This window comes from Pseudonaja textilis, chromosome 10 (assembly GCF_049901715.1).
Source record: "Pseudonaja textilis isolate UNSWEBS1 chromosome 10, rPseTex1.2, whole genome shotgun sequence".
NCBI lineage: Eukaryota > Metazoa > Chordata > Lepidosauria > Squamata > Elapidae > Pseudonaja > Pseudonaja textilis.
In genome coordinates, this window is record NC_141999.1 from 11464548 (window position 1) to 11492508 (window position 27961).

A 27961-nucleotide genomic window follows, 5' to 3' on the forward strand; every position below is an offset into this window, starting at 1 on the left:
TCCCGGAGCGTGTCTGCGCCGCTCGCGCGGCGGAAGGGCCCGCGCTGAGATAGAGGGCTGGTGGCGCAGTTAGCGTCGCGCAGGCGCACTGCCGGGCGCAACGGTGGAGAAAGGGGAGGGAGGGAGAAAAGGAGGGGGAGGCGGCGTTGGGGGCTTTGGTTGAGCCCGAGACAGCTGGAAAGGATAAACAGAGGAGGGGGCCGCCGAGGTCTCAGGTCCCAGCCGGGCCGGGCGGTGCTGCGCAGCCTGGCGAGCGGCTCAGGCGGCCTTCCAGCCACTCTCTCACCTCCTGGAGGGGCCCCTGCCCTGGCACAGGGGTCAGGCCGCCCCCTGCATGGAAGTTCGGGGGCTTCGTCCACTGGCTGCTGCGGCTGCTGAGCCTGCCTTGAGGAGGCCTGACAGGTAACCCCGGAGCTCTCCTGCCCGTCCCTTCGCGGAGGAGCCTGCCTTCAGAACCTCCCTTCCCACCCCGGGCGCCTTCCGCTGCCTGGACTCCAAATCCCATCAGCCACGGCCGGGAGGGCGCGCGAGGTGGTCTTCTGCAGGTGGGGAGCGATAGGGGGGAGGAAGAGGAGGAGGAGGAAGGCTCTCCTTCCTCCAGAGGCGTCCATGCTGATCGCCCCACCCAACCGCACCTCTTGGTTTCTTGACCCCCATTACCATCTCGTGCCCCCAAAAAAACCTGGCCCTCTTTTGGCGTGGCTCTTCCAGCAGATTCCAAAGGGATCGTGGCTGGGCTGGGAATCTGCCCTCTCCGCCCTCCCCCAAAAACCTGCCACTGCTCCCCCCTTTGTCCACTCCAAGAGAGAATGGATTTTGGGGGGCACCTGCTTTCCTCTTGCCAAAGAATTTGGGAAATATCTTCCCATCCAGTCTGGGGGTGCATCCAGTTTGCCCCCCTTTTTTTCCGCCAGCCTGGCACAAACTCTAACAAGAGTTTGGGGATGGGTGCCTCCTGCCCTGCCTGCCCCGCCTGATCTTCCAAGGAGATGCTGTCAGGATCCCTTCATACTTGTGTGTGAAGCATCTTTGAGAGCCCAAACTTCCTCTGCTAGGCACAAACTTCTGGCAGAGGAGTTTAGAAGACTTTTTGTACTTTAAATTGCACTCTGCGGGGTGGAAAGGGAGAAGTAGAGCAGATCACGTAAGGCGCCACAGCTCTCCCTCCAGCCACTTCTCTTTTGCTTTCTCGACCTCCTGCTTTTCTCTCTTGAAAGAGCTTTTCTTTCCCCTAGTCTGCATGCTGGCTGTTGGTGTAGGTTTCTTGTGGGCTCAATCTTTGGGCTGAAGGAGTGCTGTGGAATGAAAATAACAGCAATCTGAAATATCCCCTGAGCATGGGCACAAGCTGTTGCTCACTTCCTATTGCTTGTTACTGTACAGGATTCCTTGCACTGATCTGTCAAGTTTGTTTCCATACTGCAGTTTTTTTTTTCCTGCTTTACAGTAATGAGACTCAAATTCTTCCTAAAAGCAGTTGCTGGGTTGAAATTGCCTGGAATTAATTATGGTTTGTTAGATTTGGGGGTTGGTGTGAGGTTATACTGATTGTAGATTGATGTTATATATGGAAAAGCCTGATTTACTGTTTGAATGATTAATGTCATTTCTTAGCCTATTAATTTTCAGTGGCTTATAATTTCTATCAATTATCATACTAGAGAAATTATTTTTGAAGTGATTTTTAGTTTGCATGACATATTTAAACATAAATTAATCACACAAGGCTGGGTTTGGCCACAATGCTAGCTAAGATGTTATTTTTTTGTAGTTCAGGGTGTTGTGTGAATACAGTTTGTATCATTCTGGGTCTTGCTAGTATATTAGTAGCTTTGGAAGGATTTATCCAAAGTGTTGGGTTCATAAATTTTTAAATAGCTTCACTTGTTGCAGTTTCTCAGAAACAAAAACTCTTGGCTGTTTTGCTGAGATAAACATTTATTTTGCTGTATTATTCTAATTTAGATTTTGTGTTATTTTCATTTTTAAATCAATATGTCCATGCATTTTGGGTTTATTTTGCCTTGGTGCCATGTTAAACATGTGCACATATCCAAAACAGGCTACTGTATTTTTTATTAACATTCATGTATCCTGTATTTTAAAATAGTGCTGCTATTAATTTTTTACTAGAAACCTAAATATTCACTTTCAAATCGAGTCCAGCCTGAATTTATGATGACCATTCTATGGTATGTTGTTGTTTTATTTGGGGTATAGAATCTTGTATGCCCCCAGTAATTACTGTTAATAATTTCTGGTCTGCATGTGTGATCTCATCCAATTGTGACTTGCTCAACAAACTGTGACTCAACCTATGTGTGTCCCATTTTATCCGAATCCTTAAACTTTCTTTTGGATCTCCTTAAGGTACAAATTTATATACATATTCCTAAATTATGTGTTGGTCCTTATATTTCTGTAGTTTCGTTTTCTGTTCTAGATACTTTTTGTTAAGATTTAACAAACATTTCCATGTTGAAAAATGAATTTATTTAAAAAGAAAAAAAAAAAAATTTCTTTCTCCCTAATAATCCAAGCCCCATGTCTCATCCAACAATGTTGTTTATCAGAAATATGAGAGCCGGTATCTGGTATCTATAATGGGAAAATTGAATCGAAAATCTTTTAATATATCATGAGGTCCATCATGGGGTTCCATGATAGGCGTTCTGAGCTCAGATCACAACATTGACTTAAGAACCAAATTTTCATTTGTTGCTCTAAAAACGTAGACGTCCCAACCTATTTTTTCTGTATTGCAATAGCAACTTTTAGCATTCATAGCTTTACATTGTACTTCATATATGAAGGGAAATTTTAAAAATGATTCCTTCAAGTAATTGTCAGAAAATCATTTTTCAGAATGATTGTATTTAATCATCACTCCTTCTGGGAGCAAATTATATTAGTTATTGCATCATTCGTCATCCTCCAAAACTCTACAGTTCAGTTCCCAGAATTCTGAGCAACAGTGATTCTGGATTCTAGGAACTTAAGTTACCTATCTGAAATATAACTTTGTCAGGCAAGGCTAAGCTATAGAAGCATAACTACACTTAGTAGTTTTACAGAATTGTTTTCTAATCCATCACAGACAGCTTCTGTAATTGAGCTTAGATACATAAAATATTAAATTGCTTATATACTAGGCAAGTACAGTACTAGAAAGTTTATTTGTAGTTACCTTCCAAACATTTTGTGACATCTCCTAAAGTCAGATCTTTTTTGGATTGAGAGCTGCATGGACTCTTTGAATGATATGTAAGAAAGAGGGTACATTATAAAGAAAAATGAGCAGAACCAAAACCAAAATTTAATTTCAATGAAGGTCTATTTATTTTAATCAATTCCATCTTAAATAATACGATTACTGCCATATACTTAAATAGCAGCACTATTCAATTTAAATATAATTTAGAGAGCAGCATTTGATTTGTGTACTTTTTATCAGTAGAGATAATCCTCAACTCCTGACCACGATTGGGACAAAAAAAATTGTGGCTAAGCAAAGTAATCGTTAATTCAGACAGGTTTGATTTTATGACCCTTTCCCCCAAGGTTGTTAAGCAAATCACTGTGGTTGTTAAGTGGATCATATGGTCACTAAGCAAATCCAGCTTTCCCCATTACCTTGCTTGCTTGGCAGCTTTCTGGGAAGGTCGCATCATGATCAGATGACCCAGGACACTGCAATCCTTCTAAATACATGGCAGTTGCCAAACACCCACATTTTGATTAATTGACCAAGGATGCTGCAATGATTGTGAAGATTGGTGATAAATTACTTTTTAAAGTGCTGTTTTAACTTTGAACAGTCATTTAAGTCAAGAACTGCCAGTATAACCTGGCTCATTGAAAGCATTGTGAGGATAAAATATCCTATCCAATGATCCTATCTTGAAGTTCTTTTATGATGGGTTAGAATACCAACACCCCAATCAGTTCCTGATCACCAATATTCAACCCATAATTATAACCCTTCATCTTCCAAAATGTACCTCTCTTTCCAATTTCATCACTGTAGTTGTTAGAAGTTTCCATCTTTAATATTTCAGAAGTCCTCAAATATTTCATCAACTGTACGGCATGGCTGAACGGCTGTACGTCCCTATGGCAGGATGGGATGATGTTCTTTGATATCAATAATGTTTTGGGGAGCAGCTTTGCAATGGACTAAAACCTAACTGAGTTTTCTTGGGTGTCTGTTAACCATTGATGTTGAAGATTTCTTATATTCGATTGACATTCTGCATTGTTGTGCTATTGCTAAACATTGAAAGAAAATTCTTATTTATTTTTGAATGCAGCTTAGGTGGAAAAACAATCCTGGCTACAAAGTGGTTTATATTGTACATATAACAGTCATATGCTTTTTATTATATATGGTTCCTGTAATCGCCCTATAAACTGTTTATCTTAAAAATTGGTAGATGTCTTAAAATGAGATCCTGTGTGATCAGTTAAAATTTCTGAAAGCTACTGGGCAGGGGGAGAGTATTTTCAAAATCCACTGAGAACTATATTTAAGAATTTAGACCTAGATTCCATCTGCGGAGAGGGATGTATGTACGTAACTTTAGAAATCAAACAACTGAGGGAAATATTTGAAAACCTCATATTAAAATTTCCTTTTTCAGCTGGAACAGCTCCATAATTTTATGTATAAATAATTTCAAAGCTTTCTCCTCTCTCCTCCCCCTCTTCTCTCCAAATTACAGGTAATTTCAATGCCTTCTCAATGGACACGAACGCTGCTGGAATGCTTGGATTCACAGCAACACCATCACTAACTTGCTTTCGTAGGCCCTATTGTGAAAAGATGGCAAAAGCAAATATTATTAGAGACCTCATTAGCAGGCAGCTCAAGGTACTTCTTGTCTTAAAGAGTCATTAACAGCGTTTTGCTAGAGGGTGAGCCGAAGTGGAGGAGGAAAGCTTTTAGAGAGGCATCTTGGGGGCTAATTTTCTTGTTGCTCCTGTCTGTTTGTGTCTTCTTCATCAGAGGCTGCTTTGTGTCTTTGCCAGAAGCCATGCCCAAGATGAATGGAACAAGCTGTTGAGCCTTATTCATCCTTTTCTCACTCTGCATCTTTAGAAATACTGAGCAGTTAGCAGGAGACCCTTTCTATTGATCCTCTTCTGCTATCATACACTCAAATTATTCTCCCTGGTTTTGTCCTGAGACTTGACCAATTGGTTATTGCTTATTGTGATCTTCTAATTTGCAAGCTCATTAAACACCGACTGGGTGGCCATTTCTATGAGATGTTTCCTAAGTTGGTTAGAAAACCATGTTATTCATCTATCTTCATCAGAATGCAAAAGACATCAAATGTTGTGTCCCATTGTTTAGGGTTAAGGTCCATAATGTTCAACATTTTAAATGTCTTGGATGAAGAGTTAGAGATAGATGAATAGATAGATGAAGTTCTGAAGAGTGGGAAGGAATTTGCAGAGGACACAGAATTGGAGGGATAACTAATGCTCTGGAAGATGGAAACGAGAGTCTCAGTCATGCAGGTCATGGTTATCCTTAAGATGTTTTTTCAAAAGGCAACTGGAGTTTCTTTGTTTTTGCTTGAAGACATTTCACTTCTCATCTAAGAAGCTTCTTCAGTTCTGAATGAATGGTGGAGAATGGAAGGACTTATATTTCTTGCTGTCATCTAGTCATTAGCACTCTTTCTGAGAGTTGTTGCAGCCACTTGGTGGTTTATCTGTATCATCAGGGTCACCTGAATAGATGAGAAAAGATTCTGCAATTTCACTTGTTAACAAGCTGAATATGAATCAATATGTCAGTATTTAAAAACTGATATTTTAAGATGCAGTTTAAAGCTACATTCATAAAAATCCGGTTCCCAAATCAAAGCCATCCAGAGTCTTTTTGACTGGGTGACCATAATAAATCTAGTAAGATAATTGTTGTGTGGAAAATCTATCTTCACTAAAGTCTGTATTGATTATTCTCATTTTGAATATTTCATCCAGTTCTGATTGTTGCATATCAGGAAAAATTCAGTCAGTAGAATAGATCAGGGAAAGGCAAGTTAGATGGGCCTGGATATTATTATTTTTGTATGCGTATTTGGAGATCAGAAGTATCTATTCTCCTTCATGATGTCTTACGCTAAAAATTATGGTTGAATGTAGAATATTAAGGCCTCTCCATTAATTGTATTTAATCTATTGTTTATAGGAAAAGGGTGCCCTCAGTTTTGAGCGACACTATCATGTTACTGACCCATTCATTCAGCGTCTGGGCTTGGAAGCAGAGTTGCAAGTAAGTAGAGGATAGTCATGGTAGCAAAATTATAATAATTTCTTATTTGTAAAGCATTTCCTAGCTTACTGGAGGTTAATTATTACTAAGCTGTTTTACCTTATTTTCCCCTATTATGTATTTCATGCATATTAAACAGGTTGAAAAGATAATAGGAAAAACTTGCTAACCCCCAACCATTTTTAAAATTTAATTAGCAGCTTGTCAAACTTCAGTGTCACTGGATTGTTAGGCCTGAGGTTGTTATGGGGAATTCTGTAATTGCCATGTTGTTTATTAGGGCCACATTTAGATGTGCCAACAACATTGTCCAGTTTGGTCTGTGCTGAATCCAGGAAGAATAGAAGCAATTTCAAAATGGAATTGGAACAAGCTGGGTCAGGATGCAATATTTTTACCTTCCTGGCGAAATGTTGAGATCAAAAATACCTTCCCCGATGGGAAAAAATAACAACAAAAAATCATTCTAATGGAATAGGAGTAATCATCATCTAATTTATTTTGAATTATCCCTCTTTTGTTGAGATATTGTGATAATCTGGAGGCAATTGGGTGTCCTTATGATCTGTGGGAGTGAGAATGACGGGAGCTTCAATCAGTATTTAGAAGTTATTAGGTTGGAAAGACCTCCACAACTGACCAAACTCTTTGTAGGTAACCCTGTATAGGGGTAAAATTGCAGGTAGTTCTTGACTTACAACCACAATTAAGCCCAAAATTTCTGTTGCTAGCAAGACTGTAGTTAAGTGAGGTTTGCCCCATTTTATGACCTTTCCTGCCACAGTTAAGTGAATTACTGCAGTTGTTAAGTTAGTAATATGGTTGTTGCCTTTTCCAATGACTTTGCTTGTCAGAAGGTCACAAAAGGTGAATCACGTGATCCTGGAACATTGCAATTGTCATAAATTCATGCCAAGTATCTGAATTTTGAAAAATGTGACCACGAGGATGCTGCAGCAGTCATAAGCGTGAAAAGGGGTCACAAATCAATTTTTCAGTGCTGTTGTAACAAATGGCTATAAGACAAGGACTACCTGTGTGTATTTTTTTTCTATATTAATCGTGCTTTAGTGTTAAGTCGAGGTTTAAAGTATCATCCTGTTTGCAGTACTATTACAAAAATGGTATTATAAGTATTAAGGATGGAGTTTGTTGATCATACAATTAAAAAATAGCATTGAATAAACCAGGAGGTGCTCTAGAATTCGTCTCTTCTCTCTTTAGCTCAGGGTAAGCCGAGATCATTTCCCATTGCCCATACATTAAGTCACATTATTTCAATAATATGATATTCGAGGATTTGTTCAGAAGATAACACATAGGCTTGGATGCATTTAGGATTAGCAATGGAAGCAAAATAGAACACTGTTCACAGATCAGAAGAAGTTCTGGAAAGCTTAAGACAGCAAGAAAAATGGGACATGTCAGAATATGGTAGATTTTTCTTTATCCTTCTGAGTGCGTAATCTGAAATTGGTAAAGCTCTGATTTTTATTTTTATTTTGGTAGGGTCATGCTGGCTGTGTCAACTGCCTTGAATGGAATGAAAAGGGAAAGTAAGTATGTCTCTGAAAATAGATTTGTCTCCAAAGCTAAGAGATGGGCCTGGGAATTGCTGGACCACCTTAGTTTGTTTCTCTTACTCCCCTCCGGGAGGAGGTTTCAAAGTATGTCTAGCAGGACCACCAAATTCTGTAACAGCTTTGTTCCCAATGCCATCCATCTGGTAAACTCACAAGATTTGTTTTTCTCGCCATGTACATGTATACATCCGAACTAGATTGAATTGTTTTTCGGTGCCATATATATGGGTATATGCATAATTTTGTATTTATTTATTTAGTCATGTATATTGGATGTGGTGACCCTTTGAGAGCTGTATACAACAAAAATTCATTTTAATGTGTGCCGATTAGTGTACATTCAAACTGACAATAAAGTTATTCTCAGTCTAAGGCTGACCTTAAAATACCATTGTTAAATTTTACTTCACCCAATTCTGTGTTCAAGCATTTAGGAAGAGTAACACACAGTAAGGCAGAACGTACTTTAAGTATCTCATACAATAACCACGTGTGTCAAGGATTACATAATATAATTCAGAGGCTCTGCTGAAGGTTGAAGAAACGTTTTGCATGAAGAATGCAAAGCCTATGGGTTCTGGCAAGAGTAGGATGGCTCTTATGTTTAATTCAGGCTTTAATCTGAATATGAAAGTATCCTTAAGAAAGAGTAGGCACTTTCAATGAATGCCTGTAGAAAACCTATGTAGCCCAGGGGAGAATTTCTAATAGCATTTCCTGGAGGTGTATAGTGTTGATTTACCAGCTTTGTTAATAGATTCCTGGTGAACAAAGTTACAAATACAATTGACAGCTGGTCCTTGAGAGTTTTTTTGCTGTGCTCTGAAACTTACATTTGTGGCTTATGGCCCAGCTGGGGGGGAGGGAGAGGGAAACTGGGCCATGTGAGCAACGGGCCGGTGTGCACACACATGCATGCACAGCTCCACTGCTCCACCTCAGCTGTGTATGTGTGCACCAGCCCGCCGCTCATGCAAGTTGAGCTGCATGCGCGCATGCATTGGGCCTCTTATGTGGCCCAATTCCAAATAGGCCGTGGTCCGGTAGTGGGCCCCAGCCTGGGGGTTGGGGACCCTTGCTTTCATTGTTTCCCAACCTTAGCCCTTTCCAGGTATGTATCTCAATGCTGGCTGGAGTATCATGGCTCAGGTTGGGAAACAGTGCCTCTCTAGGAGATGGTTGCCCCTTGACTCTATGAGATCTCTGCAAACAAATGCAGAAAGACGTGAGTTTATAGCAATTGTTTCCTAGTATGCTTTTGTGTCTCTCTTGACTTTTCAGCCTGCTGGCCTCTGGCTCTGATGACCAGCACACCATTGTGTGGGATCCTCTGCACCATAAGAAACTCCTTTCCATGCACACGGGGCATACGGCAAACATATTCTCTGTCAAGGTGGGTGGATTTGGAAGTAGGTGGTAAAATACTAAGTACAGGTAGTCCTTGACATTTAGTGACCCCGTTTGAAGTTGCAACGGCACTAAAAAAAAGGGACGGCCATTTTTTCATTTTCAGTTACACGTGATCAAAATTTGGATGCTTGGCAACTGGCTCATGTTTATGATGGTTGCAGCATCCCAGGGTCATGTGACCAGCTTTTGTAACTTTCTGCCCGGCAAAGTCAACGGGGGAGGCCATATTCACTTAACAACCACATGGTTAACTCAATAACTGTGGTAATTCACTTCACGGCTGTTGCGAAAATATTGTAAAACGGGGCAAAGTTCAATTAACAACTGCCTTGCTTAAAAACAGAAAGGTTGGACTCAGTTGTGGTCATAAGCTGAGGACCACCTATAGTTGTGTCAAGGATTAAATGTTAAGGTTGGGAAGAGTAAGATATTTGACTACAAAGCCAATAATCTGTGGCTGTTAAGTGACATGTTCCTCCAAAGATGTCTTTTTATCTGTCGGTGGGGAAGGCCTTCTTGCCATGAAAGATGTCATGCTTACTCTTCCACAGTTCTTGCCACATGCAGAGGACCGGATACTTATTACCGGGGCCGCGGATTCCAAAGTGCACGTCCACGACTTGACTGTCAAAGAAACGATCCATATGTTTGGGGATCACAAAAACAGAGTCAAGCGTATTGCCACAGCTCCGATGTGGCCCAACACCTTCTGGAGCGCAGCAGAAGATGGGCTAATCAGGTATGGTTTCTCTGATGTTCCGAGTGAACACACAGTGCCCACCCTGAAGTGAGCCTGGCTGAAGCCACCTCGGAGGCTTTCGGTGTTGCCACACAGCACTGGGAGCGGGGAAATAATTAGATGGGGGTTTGTAGCCAAAACAAAGTTTTCCTGTGAGAACCAAGGACACTCTCACAGGTGGCTGGACAGAGGAGGAGCAAGTAATCTAGCAACCGGCCAGCAGCTGGATTGGGCAGCATGACTGGGGGTTGGGGGGATGGAAAACTTTTACTTTTAATTAGGTGAAAGCCACAAGAAACTTCAGAGTCGACTTTCACCAATTTGTACAGATATGATGTATCCAGTAAACTGTTCTTTGAGGAACTTTAGTGCCTCAGAGTTTGTTTTCTAATGGGTGCCTTACTTGGAATGCTGACACACAGCTTAGGGTTCCGCTCTGTTTAATTACCGTGTTTGTAAAAATGTTATGGCCAAACCAATAAACTGTGGGCACCAGGGGTTGATTCCGTGGAGAGAGGTTTATCCATGGACCAGAGGGGGATGTGATTTCGTGTGCTGCTTGCATCTCTCGGATGGGGCTTTGCTTGTTTGTGTGGCAGTTGCTGGCATGATGTGGACCGATGCCAGTCCACAGACTGGGGGCTGGGGACCCTTGCTGTAAAGCATGATTTCATTGAATTTAGAAGTGAGCAATCCACTAATATATTGCTTATTTTTAATAATTTTATAATTACTTAGTTCACTTTTCCTTGGTGGGATTGAAGTGTGGTGATGCTGCTTGCTTCTGATTTCTGAAGGCCTGCTAATACTTTCGTTCTTCCTTATTTTTATTTATATTTAGACAGTATGACTTACGAGAGAATAGCAAACACTCAGAAGTTCTGATAGACCTGACTGAATACTGTGGGCAGCTTGTGGAGGCAAAGTGTCTCACAGTCAATCCCCAGGATAATAACTATCTCGCTGTGGGAGCCAGTGGGCCCTTTGTCCGGATTTATGACATACGCATGATCCACAACCACAGGTAACAGAAGTGAAGACTGATAACTTAAGAGGGCTAACTTCTGAGGTACAAGGAGCATTTTTGTTTGAATGTAATCTAACAAGCAGCACGTTCAAATTCCACATTGTCATAGTTCTAATAAAGGAGAATATTTGTAGCTCACGATTGACATGAGGGGTCCTTGGTGCTCTCTGAGCTGGCTTGTTTTCTTCAGATGTTTCATGATCCAAACTAGGTAACATTATCAGTGCTAGGGTAATTTTGGGTAATGAAACATCTGCAAGAAAATAAACAGTCTCAGAGAGCACCAAGGACCCCTCGTGTCTTAGTTCTTTTTAACTATCTAACAGTGAGAGATATCCCATTTATGGCTGGAAGAAAATATAGACAGTTAATAGGGGCAAAAAAGCAGGGGATAAAAGACTGCATTTACTTCTCTTTAAATTTAGATATCATCTATCTCTAGGTGGTTGCGTGGGTGCATATTTTGTGTCTTTGTAGATAGATATCCATGATCATTAAGTGAATCCAGTTTCCACAATTGATGTTTTTTGTTGGAAACTGGCTAAGAAAGTTGCGAATTACAATCACATGACCACAGGACATTGAAACCAGTTGTAAATGCAAGTCAATTGCCAAGCACCTGAATTGTGATCATGTGACTGCAGAGATGATACGCTTGTCACAAGGATGAGGACAAATGGCAAATCACTTTTTCTTAGACTGTCATAACTTTGAACTTTAGCTAAATGAAGCAATTGTAGGTCGAGAGCTTCTTGTAGTTCAAAATAATATTTGATGTCATGAAGTTCAGTTCAAAAAATATTCTGCTCTGGTCAGTTTGGTAGTCTGAGATGCTATGAATCTTTTGTATGTTGCAGTAAAATTTACAAAATCTACCAGTTCTTCGGTATGTTGACATAACTATTTGAACTTTACCTCTCTAATATGCCTGGGCTGTCATAAGTTTTTCTCCTCATAAATAGAAGAAGAAATGTCTTGAGAAGAAAATATTGTCAACCCTGAAGTTGGCCTAACTAATTTTCTTTTTGTGCCTTTCTTTTTAGTAAAGTTTCTCTTCTCATTGCTTCAGGGCTGACACCGCCTGGGAGCAAAGGGGCCAGGGAGGGGTGTAGAGATAGCTGGGATGTTGTAGTCTAAATAAAATTCTTTCCCCTGGGAGTCAAGGACATTGGTGCAGGTGTTCGAAAGGCAGAGACTGAGGTCACCTAGCAACTGGACTACATGCTGATTGGACCATGTGACTGGAGACTGGAGTGGGGAGGGAAGTGTCAAAGTTTTACTTTTAATTTGATGTAAAACCAGCGGGAACTTAGAGCTGGTTTTCCACCAAGTCTGTGACAATTTGATATGTCCCATTAAGATGTTCTTTGAGGAATGTTTCTGCCTTGGAGTTCTTATTGAATGGCATGATATATTATTTGGAACGTTGACAAATACGTTCAAATATAAATTTTCCTCTCTATTTTGCCTTAGGAAAACCATGAAACAGAACCCTGCAGCTGGCGTCCATACATTCTGTGATCGACAGAAACCCCTCCCAGATGGCGCTGCTCAATACTATGTAGCAGGTAAAATTATCTCTGGATGGTGCCCTGTCCAGGGGATGGTTTTAGCGCATTCAACAGAATTCATTTGGGTGGGGAGCCTATAATGGTGAAGAAATGAAAGTACATTTGAGTTAACTTGCACTTGGGTGGAGTAAAGAGGGATCCTTAGCCCTTGATTGCTTCTGCTGCAAAGTAGTTGATGGCTCTTTTTTGCTGAAAGTAGAATCTGCACAATAAATGAACCTAGCTTTTTTTTTTTTAAAAAAAAGGCTTTTCTATTTCCTTGCAAATGCTTAGCTAAAGCAGGGTCCATTCTGTCAAGATGTATTTATTAACTGCTTCTTTCTTTCTTTCTTTCTTTTCCTGTAGGGCATCTTCCAGTGAAATTACCTGACTACAATAACCGGCTGAGAGTTTTGGTAGCTACTTATGTCACTTTCAGCCCAGATGGTACAGAGCTCTTGGTCAACATGGGAGGAGAGCAGGTAATCTAGCAGGGTTCCAATATCTAAAGGGTTTCCACAAAGAAGGGAGGTGTGGGGTGTCAACCTATTCTCCAAAGCACTTGAAGGCAGGGTAAGAAACAATGGATGGAAACTAATCAAGGAGAGGAGCAAGTTAGAACTCAGGAGGAATTCCCTGACAGTTAGAACAATTGATCAGCGGAATGACGTGCTTCCAGAAATTGTGGGTGCTCCATCACTGGAGGTTTTTAAGAAGAGATTGGACAATCATTTGATTGAAATGGTGTAGGGTCTCCTGCCTGAGCAGGGGGTTGGACTAGAAGACCTCCAAGGTCCCTTTCAACTCTGTTATTCTGTTAATCTTCTTCTGCTTTCAGGATCTCACTGAGCTGATTTCAGCACTCAGGCTGATTCGGTCATTGTGAAATATTATCAGGATATTTAAATGGTCAACCTCAGATGGCCTTCAATCCATTTATAAATTCCCCATGGCTTCAAAGCTGTTCTAGCCATCCCACACCCATCACCAATGTATTGAATTTCATATATTGCACCCCGTAATTGTTGCTTTCTCAAATAAATTGTTCCTGTAATAGCTACTGCAGACGCAAAAGCCGATTAATGTCTATAAAGAGTTAGCCAGAAAATAAATGATTATGAAATTCTATCACAGTCTATATCAGGTTCCCCAGATCAGGATTTGGCTGCAGATCTTTTGCCTCAACTCCATACAGGTAGTCCTTGACTTATGACCACGGTTGGGGCCAGCATTTCTGTTGCTAGGCAAGGCAGTTAAGTGAATAGTACCTGATTTTATGACTTTTTTGCCACAGTTCTTAAGCAAATGACTGCAGTTGTTAGATGAATCATGCAGTCAGTTGTTAAGCGAATCCAGCTTCCTCCACTGGCCTTAGGTAACCATTCTTCTGCTCATGAATATAGTTTCAGAGAGGTGTGGGAAGCCGTTAATACCAAAAACTGGGAGCCTGGTCTGCCCTGATCATTGGAGCTGCTTCCTCAGCCAAAAGATGAGTCATTCTTTAGATTTCGAAGAACTGAAACTGATTTTTCCCAGGTTTAGATGAAGCTAAATCTTCTGCTGTTTTCATGCAGTTTTGAATCCCATTTTATGGGAGACTTTTTCTTTTTTTAAAAAACAAACAAACTTTATTGATTATACAACTAAAATGTCAAACAAACACATACACAACACAGAGAAAGAAAAAGAAAAAAAAAGTTTTTTAAAAACCCTTAGCACTTAAGGAAAAAGAAACATCAGAGCATTATAGAAGCTGGGAATGCTGGTATGACTGGACAGAACAGAAATAGAAAATATATTAGTAAACACCATAAAATGTAAAAGAGGTAGTAATTATATACTCGCAATAAGATGTATTTGTAAATATGTCACCAATATTGATAACAAACAAGGAACCATAGACTGTCGATCAGAACGGGAGACTTTTTCTAAACGCACATTTTCCTTCGCCCTACAAAAAAACTGAATAGCTTTCGCTAGACTTACATATATTAATCAGCAACAAGTTAGAGTTTTCTTGTGAGTAATTCTGGCTGAAAATTTACTGTTCCTATGTAGTTTGTAAATTCATTGCCTTTCTTTGATTTTTTAGGTTTACTTATTCGACCTGACATATAAGCAGCGGCCATACACTTTTCTCCTGCCAAAAAAATGCCATACTTCAGGGGGTAAGAATGCTGTACTTTTCTTAAAAGGCAGATAGTGCATTGCATTGTTTTTCAAGACATTTTTGTTTGCTTGCCCCTTCTTTTCCATTTCAAGTCCTTGTGGTTGCTAATTAAGATTTTGGAAACACATTTTGGTGTTGTATTTCTAAAGTTGCAACTGAGGAACAGGGCAATAACATCCTAGCTCCAACAAGTGAGGTACTAATACCGCTCTATGAAGCCTTAATAAGACCACATCTAGAATACTGCATCCAGTTTTGGTCACCACACTATAAAAAAGATGTTGAGACTAGCAAAAGTGCAGAGAAGAACAACGAGGATGATCAGGAGATTGGAGGCTAAAAGATACGATGAACGGTTGTAGTAACTGGGCATGGCTAGTTTAGCGAAGAGAAGGACCAGGGGAGACATGATAACAGTGTTTCAATATTTGAGGAGCTGCCATAGAAAGGAGGAAGGGAGTCAATCTATTTTCCACCTGAAGGCCAGAGAAGGAATAATGGATGGAAACCGATAAGGAGAGATTCAGCCTAGAAATAAGGAGAAATTTTCTGACAGTGAGAGCAAACAACCAATGGAACACCTTGCCTTCAGAAGTAGTGGGAGCTTCATCACTGGAAACTTTCAAGAAGAGATTGGACTGCCATCTGTCAGAAATGATGTAGGGTCTCCTGCTTGGGCGGGGGGTTAGACTAGATGATCCACAAGGTTAACTGTTAATCCAACTGTTAATCTGTTATTGCATTCAAGGTAAAATTGATAGGTTGATGGATTCCAATAACATAGAGCTATCTTCGCTGGTCAATTTAGCCATTGCCTAACCCAGTCTTACCTAGTCTACCATCTCTTAAAGTATTAGATGTCAGGATGATTAAGCATTTTTTTTGCTTGCAGTGCTGGGTCTTCTCCCAGGTTGCTAATTTCCTCCAAATTGAAAAACAGCACTGTAGAGAAGAATGCTTATCAGCCACTTGCAGTTTACCCTTGGTTCAGCCTTATTCCACTCCTTACGATTCTATCATTTTATTTCTATATTGCTTTGCTTCCCCGAAGTGCTCAGAGTGGCGTGTGAGAGCACAGTAAAAATAGCTTAAATAAACCATTCCAATAAAACCAGCGTTTAAAGCCATAACTACAAAAATGGAAGCTGACTTCATTTTTATGACCCTCAGAGGTGCAGAATGGGAAAACGTCGGCCAATGGCGTGTCAAATGGCATCCATCTCCACAGCAATGGGTTCCGGCTGTCTGAGGGGCGAGCCCATGTCAGGTAAGGTCTCTTCCTTTTCTGCCCACAGTATATAGTGCTGTGTCCCTTCCTCCTTGCCTAGGTGAAATGTTCGTGCAGAGACTTCTCGGCTAGGAATTGTGCTGGTTGCCAGAACCAGGAAGAATTGTTTCATCTAGCAAGAAGCAGTTGTATAACCCTATTATTTTGGGATGGGGGAGGACTGTAAAAGCTGAGTTTCCTCCATGCACATACATAGTCCCCATATTAGAAAGCCACAGTCTGAAATGAAAATATTTGTCTTTTTTTTTTTTTTAAAGGCCCTCTAGAAAAATGTCCCCTAAACCCACCACAACATCATTTTCCAGCCAAGGTCTGTTAGGACTTAAGTATGCACCCTGATTGGTTGATCTGGCTTAATGCGTTATGTCAATCTAGCTAGGTATACTTGATGGAATAAGCCGTGGCTAAAGCCAACATGGTTTGGAATGACGTGTGAACCAAGTCTTGGTTTCTGCAGCCCACAGGTAGAGCTACCTCCCTATCTCGAGAAGATTAAGCTGCAGGCCAATGAGGCTTTTGCTTGCCAGCAGTGGACTCAAGCCATCCAGCTCTACAGCAGAGCTGTCCAGAAAGCCCCCAACAATGCCATGCTCTATGGGAACCGAGCAGCGGCTTACATGAAGCGCAAGTGGTAAGTGACCTCTCCCTTCCTGGGAGGCCTGGCAATAACTTCTCTAGCCAATTGGCACTGAACTTCAAGACTTATTCTATCCAGATTCTAGATCTCAGGTTATGTGGACGTGTTTTTCCATAAGAGGCTCTCAGTATAACTTTAGAGGTCTGTGGAATCTTTTCTGGTTTGGTCTGCAATCAGAGGGGCTTGATGGGGATTCATTGTGCATTGGAAATATTAATTTCTGCATTCCTACAAGATTTCTATCAGCCCAAGAGAATTCTACTGAGAGAAGTTGGACATCCACTGTATCTCATCCGGTTTCCTGTGTTGCTTGGTGATTTAGGCATAGGGAATCCATAATTCAATCCACTGGGTCTTCCAGATAGGATTCTGAAATACTGGCTGGCTTCTAATAATTGGGAGGCGCGTTGGCTCAACAATTAAGATGCAGCGCTTAAGACCTGAACATTGCACGATGGGCTGAGCGCCATCTTCCCCTAGCTCAAGGATGTCAAACTCATGTCCTGGCGTCGTCACATGACCTATCGGGACTTTTCCCCCCTTTGCTCAACCGGGCATGGGCGTGGCCAGTGTGTGACATATCTGGCCCGCGAGCCAGGAGTTTGACAGCTCTGGCCTAGCTCCTACTCACCTAGCAGTTCAAAAGCATGCAAATGCAAGTAGATAAATAGGTACCACTTCAAGTGGGGAGGAAACAGCGCTCCCTGACATCATGCTGGCCACATGACTGCCGAAATGTCTTCTGAATGCGTTGACTCAATGATGTTGAAACAAAGATGAGCGTCACCCCCTAGAGCCAGTGACTAGCGGAGTAAATTCCACAAGGACTCCTTTCGTTCCTCTGTTAATCAGTTGGACAGATGCTGAGCTGGATAGATCAGAGGCGCTTTCCTACAACAGTTTGCAAATATGTATTTGGTTGGTGAGAGAATATAAACATCACTATTCCCAATTTGATTGATTGCAGGGATGGAGATCACTATGATGCGCTCCGAGACTGCCTAAGGGCCATCTCCCTGAATCCTTGCCACTTGAAGGCTCACTTCCGCCTGGCCCGCTGCCTCTTTGAGCTGAAGTATGTAGCAGAAGCCCTGGAGTGTCTGGATGATTTCAAAGGAAAATTTCCCGAGCAAGCCCACAGCAGCGCTTGCGATGCCTTGGACCGGGACATCAATGCTGCCCTTTTCTCCAAAAGTGATAATGGTGAGGATTAAAAAGACCAAATCTTGAGCTCTTGCCCAAAGTGTGAAAAAAAAATCAATTGTTCTTAAAAGGGTCAGATTTTTAAGAGACACAAGGGTGTGTGTACCATGGTATTAGCTTTTAACATTTTAGGAGGGGAAAAAATAACCCCTGTGAAAGGGATAAGTCCACACATCTTTTTTAAAAATGCCGCGACTAAGAAAGCTACAGGGCAGCATTAGTGAGTGGGGATCAGCTATTTAAATCTGGGGGAAAAAATCGGAAGAAAAACAGTTTGATCATTTAGTGCGGTGAGCCTAGAGTGTAGCTTTGGAAAAGAAACTGATGAGAATAGTGATAGTTAGGATCAGATAGACCTAAATTCACACTCCTTTTCAGCCTTGAATTCACTGTATGGCTATAGTGAAGTTGCTATATTACAAAATGTTGTTCCATGTCTGCAAGATTAGTTGGGAAAGAGAGGATGGTATAGAAAAGTGTCCCTGTGAAATTATTTTGGATCATCACATAGCCACCAGATGTTCAGACAGGATTTGGCATTTTTATCCACCTATCAAGTCCTTTCCAAGGACCTGGAATAGCAGGTGTTGTGTTTCATGGTGTTAGCGGTATCATCAAAGGATGTGAGCTGAATAAAGCTGCCTTTTGCAATTGACTAATGGTGAATTTGCCAGTGCCAATGGTGTTCAAGCGGTGCTCCAGTTGCTTTGCACCCGTGATTATTGGTATCAACTCTCAAAATAACTCTAGCTAAAGCCGTAATTTTTCTTGCTTCGTTTCTTAGTTGCCATACTCATGAGGGGGGAGGGAGGCTTATGGAATGTAGAATGTTTTCCTCCAATGTGCCAGACATAACACAGATAAGGCTCCTGAGAACCAAGGCCAGATCAATGTGCCCTAGCAACAGCAGGAGGGAGTTGTCAGCATTCCAGGAAACCTCCACGCTGACAAATAACTCCGAGACAAACATCTTCTCCAAAGTTCTGTTTTATTTGGATAATAAACTGGCACATCTGAGGAATCCAGAATCTGAAAGTTCCAGGCTTCCTTGCAATAAGTAAAAGCTACAAATCCACCCCCTGCACCCTTCATCGCATCACATGTCCCCATCGGCATTCATCCCCATTTGAGACGCCCCCCTCACCCAGATGCAGAGATAACATGACCTTGACTTAGAAGAAGAATGCTATTATGTCTAGCCACATACACTCCAAGAAACTGCCCCTCTCCCATTTTCCCAGGCTCAAGAATGTGGCAGTGTGGAAGCGTCCGGTGTCAATAGGGCTTCCAAAGCTGACAGGAGTGCTGAGAAGTTCATCACCTGCTTGCTTGGCTAACATGAAATGTGACACAAGGGTGGGGGTGGCCAGGATCTATTCTTTAATTATACAAAACATGGCAGGAATTACTCAGTTGGTTTCACCTTTGACCGTGCCGATATGATGTACCCAATAAACAGGATGGTTGAAGAAGCCAAGACCTCGGAGTCTTGAAATGGTTAGCAGTATTCCTGGGAACCATGACAGGTAGTCCTCAACTTACAGCAGTCCGTTTAGTGACATTCAAAGTTACAATGGCACTGAAAAAGTGACCTATGACCGTTTTTTCACCTTTGCAGCATCCCCATGGTCATGTGATCAAATTTCAAATGTTTGGCAAGTTGGTTCATATTTATGACTGTTGCTGTGTCCCAGAGTTACGTGATCCTCTTTTGCGATCTTCTGACAAGCAAAGTCCACGGGGAAGCCACATTCACTTAACAACTGGGTGACTAACTATTAACTGCAGCGATTCACTTAACAACGGATGCAAGAAAAGGTCATAAAGTGGGGCACTTAACAAATGCCTCACTTAACAAATGCCTCACTTAACAACAAAATTTTTTGGGCTCAATTGTGGTTGTACGTTGAGGTCTACCTGTAATGAATTAAATCTGGATATTCTGATAGCTTCTGCACTACTGTAAAACTGCAGGAATTATTTGCATAAATTGGCATTGTTTGCATGAACAGGTAATATAAATTTTCCATAATGATATACTTAGGCAAATGAGGTCAACTTAAACAAATACTTAACAACCGGGTGACTAACTTTATTAAATACAGTGATTCACTTAACAACTGAGGCAAGAAGGGTCTTGGGGCACTTAACAAATGCCTCACTTAACAACAGAATTTTTGGGCTCCATTGTGGTCGTAAGTCGAGGACTACCTGTGCTTTATTTGACCACATTCTTTCTCTTGCTATTTGCAGGTCTCTTCAATTATTACTTACTAGCTCCATACCCATGCTTCGCTGCAAAACTATGTGATTGGGCTTAGTTTGGGGGGAGGAAAATAAGGGGAGGGGAATTGTGCCTCTGCCTACCAGCATCCATCGGTATTCATCTGGCTAACATCCTGTCAGCATGTAAGAGAGTTGAGGGCTTTTTGGAAACTGAAACAGTATTTGCTGTGTGAGCAAGAAAGAAACAGCAAGGAGCCTGGGTGTGGCTTAGCTCAACAGTTCTGTATTAAAACTGCTTGGTGCTGTGAAACTGAAAGTGAATTTCCTCTCCTCTGCTTGTGTTTTGCATTTGGAACAGATTTCTTTTCAGGTTGGGAGGGGGAGTAGAACTCCTTAGCATCAGAGCGTGTTAATAATAATATAGGAAATATTAACTCTCTGATGGTCATTTCAAAAAATCCTTTTTAGCACCTAGAAGCCAAGAGGAACATATGTGCCAAATTAGAAGTTTGTAGGCTTTACGTTTCTGGAGATTTTGTGATGATGTGTGAGTGATATTTCACTTTTATATAGAGAGATTTTTTTTAAAAAAAATGCCTCCCATATCACTTTCCTGCAACTCACCTCGTTGTTATCTCCCCAAAGATCCAAAAAGAAGTAACTTAGCAATTTCATTTTCTCCAGGGGAAGACAAGAAAGGGAGTGGCCCCATCTGGCTGCGAGCAACTGGCCGCAAGGATTCCATATCAGAGGACGAAATGGTGCTGAGGGAGCGTAGCTATGACTACAAGTTCAGATACTGCGGCCACTGCAACACCACCACGGATATCAAAGAGGCCAACTTCTTCGGCAGGTAGGGAGCCTCCTCTCAAGAACCCACGGCAGCTGAGGTAATATTCAGCAGGTTCTGACCAGTTCTGGAGAACCGGTAGCGGAAATTTTGAATAGTTCAGAGAACCACCAAATCCCACCTCTGACTGACCCCGCCCCCATCTATTCTCTGCCTCCCGAGTCCCAGCTGATCAGCTGGGTCTTCTTTGGTTGCCCTGCACAGGAGAACGGAGCTGGAAAGCAGGTTAGTGGGGTGGGGAAGGAATGGGGATTTTACAGTATCCTTTCCCTGCCACACCTAACATCCCTCAAGCCACACCCACAGAACTGGTAGTAAAAAAAATCTGAATCCCACCACTGCATGGTAGGGGCGTTGGGTTTTTGTGTGGTGTGTTGCTGTCTCCACAAATTCCTTCCGGGGCTTTTTTAAAAACATACTCCCACAGCATCGGGAAATGCTGAGAAGTTCCAGAACTTGTAATTTAAAACCTTAAATCCTATATAATCCTAAATCTAAAAACCTAATATTACTGCTCCTAATTAAAAAAAACCTAACTTAACTAATTTATAGATAATGTTAAATAAAAATAAACTATCTTACAGGCATATAAAAGTAGCTATAACAGCAGGATAAGGAGCTCACTAAAAAGGGGCTGTCACACGGCAGCCATCTTCCCATCTACCGGGGGCTTTTCACAGGCTGTATGCCACGAAATTTCATGTTAATGTGTGCCGATTAGTGTACATTCAAAGTGACAATAGAGTTGTTCTAAGTAAAGCACTATACGAAGTTGTATAGAAGTCTTAAGTGTTGGTTAATTAGTACTACTCAGTGTCATGGTTCGGGGGAGGAGGGAACCTTTCTGTAAATGTAACCCACCACTAAACATCCTCGTTTTGGTTTCCTTCTAGCAATGCTCAGTACATCATCAGTGGCTCCGACGATGGTTCCTTCTTTATCTGGGAGAAAGAAACAACTAACTTGGTGCGAGTGCTGCAGGGAGATGAGTCGATTGTGAACTGCCTCCAGCCCCACCCGAGCTACTGCTTCCTGGCCACCAGCGGCATCGATCCAGTGGTACGGCTTTGGAATCCCAGGCCAGAAGTAAGATCAGGGGCAGAGGGTTCTACCTGGGTTGGAATCTGAGGTCCTTTTGGATCAGGGTTGGTGCTATTCTGCAACGGAGGAAGCTTTCAACTTCTGAACAAGTTGAAGAAGCCTCCTCAACAGAAGAAAAAGCTTATGGCCAGCTATAGTGGCAGGGCTCTGAAATGCTCCGTTTTCCCCCTTAGAAATAGAACAAAACTTTCAGAGGTATCTTAAATATTTACTTCTTTTAATCGTTTTACGTGGAATTGACTTATGACCATAATTGAGCCCGGAAATATGGTCATAAATAGCTATGATCATAAATTGAGGCAACCAAATGACCAGAAGCAAATTTCTGGCTTTTTTCATGGTGGTTGTTAAATAAACACCACGGTTGTTAAGCAAACCTGTTTATTTGAATGGGTATTCCACTCCCCGCCACCCCGAAACCAGTAAAAAAATGGCAAAAGCCAACAAAAGTCATGATCACATGATTGTGGAATTCCAGAACAGGTCATAAAGCTGATCTGCCAGATGTGTGGCTACAGACTGGACGGGCAGCGTGGCCATTTACAATGACTGGAAGTTCTGTATTGGCCTTAACACAGCCATTCCATGGCCATCAAAACTTCAAACGGTCATAAAATCAGCAGTCTTTAATCAAGGACCGCCTGTAACGATGCTTCATAGAGTGGTGTTACTGGTTGGGATTTGGGAGTTTTCCTGGACTTGGTGGTTTGTTCCTGATATGCTTTTCTTTCTGGAGTCTAAGTGGTAGAATGATGGGCTATCATTGTGAAAAATCTCCTAATGCAAGATTCCTACGTATCTTGATAGACAATTCTTGAGGGGTCCTTAGTGCTCTCTGAGCTTGTTCGTTTTCTTGCAGACGTTTCATTAACCAAATTAGGTAAGTGTTAGTGGTGGTGGGGTGTCTTAAGTGGGCTGTTTACTGTTGGCTCTTTGGCAGTTCCTTGATTGGGGTATGGTTTACTTGATTGTTGGTCTGATGTTAATCTATGCTGATCTGGGTGCTGCTTGCTCCCACCAACACTGGCAAGGCAAGCCACCAGAATATAAACTGACAGCAAACTGCACCACCTTACTAGCACAGATGATGTTACCTAGTTTGGGTAATGAAATGTCTGCAAAAAAACAAGCAAGCTCCAAGATCACCTAGGACCCCTCATGTCAACCCTGAGCTACAAATATTATCCTTCATTAGACCAAACCTTGCTAATCCGAATAGTTATGGCTTTGTGGGCAGTATTGGATCTGTGTATAAAATATTCAACCCAGTGAATATCCTATACACACCTAGCAACTTTATTTCAGGTATTACAATGTTTGTTTTTACTTTAAGCAAAACAGTGATTTTTGTTCTTGTTAGGGCAAGTATGCTTTAATATTGACTCTTTAGTGACATGGGGAAAGGAGCTGTTTTCCTCATCAGGCTCAAAAAGCATCAAGTCCCTTTGCATATATTGACACAGAAATAACCTTTACCGCATCTTGAACTAAAAGCCGCTATCTGAGTGATTTCTAAATGATATTTCCATGCTCGAGGATAACAGGCCTACTATGCATAAATCCTGGCTATCCATCTGGTAGAGGGAAGCATTATCTAACTGTATTGTTAGGTTGACATGCCCTACTAAAACAAACAAGGATTTAGTTTGCTGTGTTAAATTAACCACCATTGGCTGTGCAAATCCATACACCACAAAAATGTAAAAATAGATTTACTAGATCAGACCAGCATTCTAGTTTTTACAGCAGCCAACTAAATATATTCTGCAGCATCAGAACCATGGCTAGATCATGGCTAGCTCTGACCCTCTGTAGATTTACCCAGATGCTTTTTAAATTGCCAAATCAGTGGCCATCACCACCTCTGATGGCAACAAGTATAACTGTATGTTGGGTAAATAAATATTTCCTTTTGTTGCTTCTGTATTTCCTTATAATTTAGTTCTAAACCATGACCATTGCAATGCTACACCACCAAGTCAAACAATCCAATTTTTGTCTTGAAAGCTTCTCCTATTGTGCTGTAGGTTGGCTATCTGAATGGTGTGTAGAAAGGCACTTGTGAGTGGAACCATCAAATAGTCAATTTGGGGGCTTTGCTCTTTCCGTTTTGTTTCACAGAGCGAAGCACTAAACGGGCGAGTGGTCGAAGATATGGAAGGCGCTTCCCAAGCCAACCAGAGGCGGATGAATGCGGATCCCTTGGAGGTGATGTTGATGAACATGGGCTACCGGATCACAGGAATGACTGGTGGTGGGTCTGGAGGCTCGGATGACGAAGACAGCTCTGAGAATCAGGTCCACTGCCGGACCAGCTAAAGCTGAATGGCCTCTCCTTCCTTATTTTTTGGGGATTTTTTTTTGTTTTGTTTTTGTTTTGTTTGAAGGGAAATCTAGTTTGCTCCATTTGAACTTGGAAGGACTGCACTGTTTCACACTATGCACAGAATGGGATATGCCAGCGAGGGCAGAAGTGACTGGGTTTTTGACTGCTGCTACGATTTCTTCCTTTCCCTGTTCTACTATTAAGCAGCATGGTAATGTGGCCTGTTGAGTTTTGCCCTCCCAGCAGAAACTGGGATTCCTTTTCCACATTGTCTGTGAGCAGTGTACAACTGGTAACCTGTCCCTTCATCCAGTGTGGCTGGATGGTGGGAAGCATTGCCTACATGAGTGTGTTTTGCAGAGAGGTTGTGTGAAAGCTCAATAAAATGTAAACTAGGGCAGGGATTATGGAATAATGTTCAATGCTGCGATCTCTGTCTCCGAAACTCAGCTTGCCCGCCATGCCACGAGTTTGTAATTCAACCCCCACACTACAGCTGGTGAACATGTACACGCATCGAAAACACGACCACGCGAAGGTCGCTTAATACATGGGCTCCCTCAGTGAACATGGTTAGGAAAGTACAGAAAGTTGGCATTGGGCAGAGAGCCTCACTCTGGTTGGTACCTCATACTTCCCATCTGTCTGCATATAGAAGAAACCAAGAGAAGACTTGTGGGAAGCTACAACACGAAGCTTGGCATCTTATATAATGTGAGCAAGTAAAATTATCTGATGTGGTTGCTTTTGGAAAACATATTTTCCCTTTCTCCTAATTAACTAAGTTCCCATCTCTCGGTGGGTAAGGAGTGGAGCGTTTTCTGGAAGAAGAAAAATGTCCTTGCCAGTGAAGACCAACCTTCAACAAAGCTATACAGTACCAATAGGATAATGAACTGGTCAAAAATTTGGGATAAAGCTGCCTCTTTCCTTATTGCTGCTGTGACCTCTACTGCACAATTCTTTTTATTCTTTTCTTTGTCATTAAATCTTAAAAGAATCTATAGGAGCTTCCTTTCTCATCTATTTCCTGATTCTTTTCATGTTGTAGCCTTCTTTCCTTTGAGTGAATGTGGGAAAGATGTATGGCAAAGGCGCACATCTTAACCAAATCTTTTGGGAGGAACTGTATGTCGGGTGGGACTTTCATCTTTAGGAAAATCAGCCCTTAACACGTTATGTCATTAAGGGTTTTTCTAGAACAGAGAATGACATCAGTACTGCTGCTTACACAACTTGGGATGCAGTGGTGATGGGGCAAGTGAGATCATTCCTGCTTTCGGTGGCTTAATTCAGTTGGAACTGAAAGCAAACCAAGGTAGTATTGTGTTTACATCTACTGATTCGTAATGGAGTTAAGAAATCACAGCAGATTTTCTCCCCAAATATCTTGGTTAACAATCATAGTTAGCATGATGATGTGTATGCTAGAAATCTGAAAGTGTGACTGAAGTCGCCATCCCCGTCAGTAATGTCCATAACGAACTATGATTGTGCAAATGATTAGTACATCAGGATGCCTGGTGTAGGTATGTAAGTGACATCATTTGTATACCTGTCTGTAGTTCCACAAAACATTTTCCCTTGGTCTCTTTCTGCTTGCTTATTCTGGCCAAAGAATACCCTGCAGTATACATTTAGCAGTGGTCTTTCTAACCCAAGAAAATCAGTGTAGACCAGGGTTGTTTTTTTAAAATTTGGCAACTTTAAGATGTATGCATTTAAATTTCTAGAATTCCCTAGCAATTCTGAGAGTTGAAGTCCATGCATCATAAAAGTTGGCAAGTTTGAACAACACTGCCCTAGATTATCTCTTCCCATTATAGTGTTTTCGGCATCCTTTCAATTCCCATTTGGTTACTCTCAATTCTTTTGTTAATCTGGAAGGGGAGGAATCCATTCACACCTTAGGAAACCTGAGGTTTTTTTCCTCTTCCCAAATACCTGCTAGTGCCAACCAGTGTCATACTGGCTCATTCAATCACCTTGCATTGGTAAGGCATTTTCTCCAGCCTACAAGGTGTAGGGATAAGAAAGCTGTGATTTCCAGCTGTTGATGTAATTCCCATGATCCCCCATAATGGCTGTGCTAGTTTAATCTCTGCTGCGAATTGGAATTCAGCAATAATTAGAGGGCTACCAATAGCTTCTCCCCACCCCTTGTAGAGAATAAGACACTAGGTTGGATTGATCTTTTCCTGACCTAGAAAAATGCTGGGGGTGGAAAGTTATAAAACCAATTGCCATTGTTCATGGAACAAAACTATTGTGCTCCTTTCCTGCTCAGTGGTTTTTAGATGTATGAAATATTCAAAGCAGCAAGAAGAATGAATTTTATGTGTAACTGGGTTCTTCAGAACTAATTTATTTTTCTATATTTTGAAGACAAGTGTTTTACGTACAGGTTGTAGAGAGAAGTACTGGGGTGCACAAGCCCCCACTTAACACCTGCCTTATTTGAACAAGTCTTGATAGCCTGAAATTTCTCTATCCAATGCTTCCCTTTGATTTGGGTTACACCCGTGTTAAAAAAATGTGTACATCTGCCTTCGTGGCCCTGCTGTAGCCATATTCATAAAAGTGATACCCTGGTAAAAGTGTTAGTTCACAGAACAGCCACCAGAACAAAGGAAGTCACAAATGGTTAAGAAGACATTTACAGCAATAGAGTGGCATATTGCAAAACACTGACCTCTTCATTGTGTTTCCACAATGCCTGTAGGCTCCCTACAGTTTTCACTACAGTACTTTTTTAGGTTCCTGCGACATTGCTGCGAATAAAAAGGATGCTGAAGTCTGGTATTTTGCTTTGCAGCCTGCTTGCTTCCTTTTTATTATTTTGAATTAAAAGAAACTTTAATTAGATGGAAGGTTACATCACACATTGTCTACTTTGTTCTAGTGAAAAGAATCAACGTTTGCTTCACTGTGTAGCTTTTGATATTAAAGCACCAAGTTCTGTTTGTTTTAACTGGTGGCTCCTTGGCAGAAAGAGTGGACTAAAAACAGTTCCATATATTAGAATGCTTCATTCCCCATATTCCAGAATGCTTTTCATTCATTCTATTTCTGAAAAAAAGGATCATTATATAGAACTGAGGGTAGAAAATTCTCAAAGAGGAACGGTTATGGTTAGATTTGGGCATGTGTCCCATTACTGAGTATGGGAGAGAACTACTTTTACCTTTTGGCTAATTACTACTTTTTTAAAAAGCCAAAACAAAGCTATTTTTATAATTAGTAGTGAAATCGCTCCAGTATATAATAGTTATAAAGAAAAGTCTTAATTTGGGTTGCTGGTGAAATGGTTGCTTTATATAACTTTTCAGGCATTCCAAGTAAGATTTTATTCCTGAAACACTGTTCGCAACCAGCCTTAGTCTTCTGTTTAGATGTTGTTATTCAGAGTGGCATGTTTCTGTTTTCTGGTTTCTGGAAGAGAAAGGATTAAGCAATTAAACATTACTTTGTTCTAGTTTTGGTGTCTTTCTATTTTTGAGACAGTTTGGACCTGGTGATTATCTACTGTGCCTTTTATAAAGATTATTGGTGATTTAATATATAT

The 27961-nt window shown here is 41.3% G+C and overlaps 1 protein-coding gene across 1 annotated transcript; it reads left to right on the forward strand.

Annotated features, from left to right (window-relative positions):
* Positions 1-15: 15 nt before the first annotated feature.
* On the forward strand, positions 16-27871 carry WDTC1 (WD and tetratricopeptide repeats 1). The gene is made up of 16 exons (XM_026702525.2): positions 16-402; positions 4722-4870; positions 6203-6286; positions 7796-7842; positions 9151-9262; positions 9831-10018; positions 10860-11042; positions 12519-12613; positions 12962-13077; positions 14688-14763; positions 15936-16032; positions 16511-16684; positions 17658-17893; positions 20804-20972; positions 21863-22055; positions 24192-27871. Exons 2-16 carry the CDS (start codon positions 4742-4744, stop codon positions 24387-24389), a joined length of 2097 nt encoding a protein of 698 aa, XP_026558310.1. The 5' UTR covers positions 16-402; positions 4722-4741; the 3' UTR covers positions 24390-27871.
* The last annotated feature ends 90 nt before the right edge of the window (positions 27872-27961 follow it).

Excerpts from the sequence above, each read along its gene's own strand:
- WDTC1 (XM_026702525.2), top strand. The coding sequence starts at position 4,742 with ATGGACACGAACGCTGCTGGAATGCTTGGATTCACAGCAACACCATCA. Across the intron at positions 11,043-12,518 it reads CGCATGATCCACAACCACAG|GAAAACCATGAAACAGAACC; the intron begins GTAACAGAAGTG and ends ATTTTGCCTTAG. Across the intron at positions 22,056-24,191 it reads TTTGGAATCCCAGGCCAGAA|AGCGAAGCACTAAACGGGCG; the intron begins GTAAGATCAGGG and ends TTTGTTTCACAG.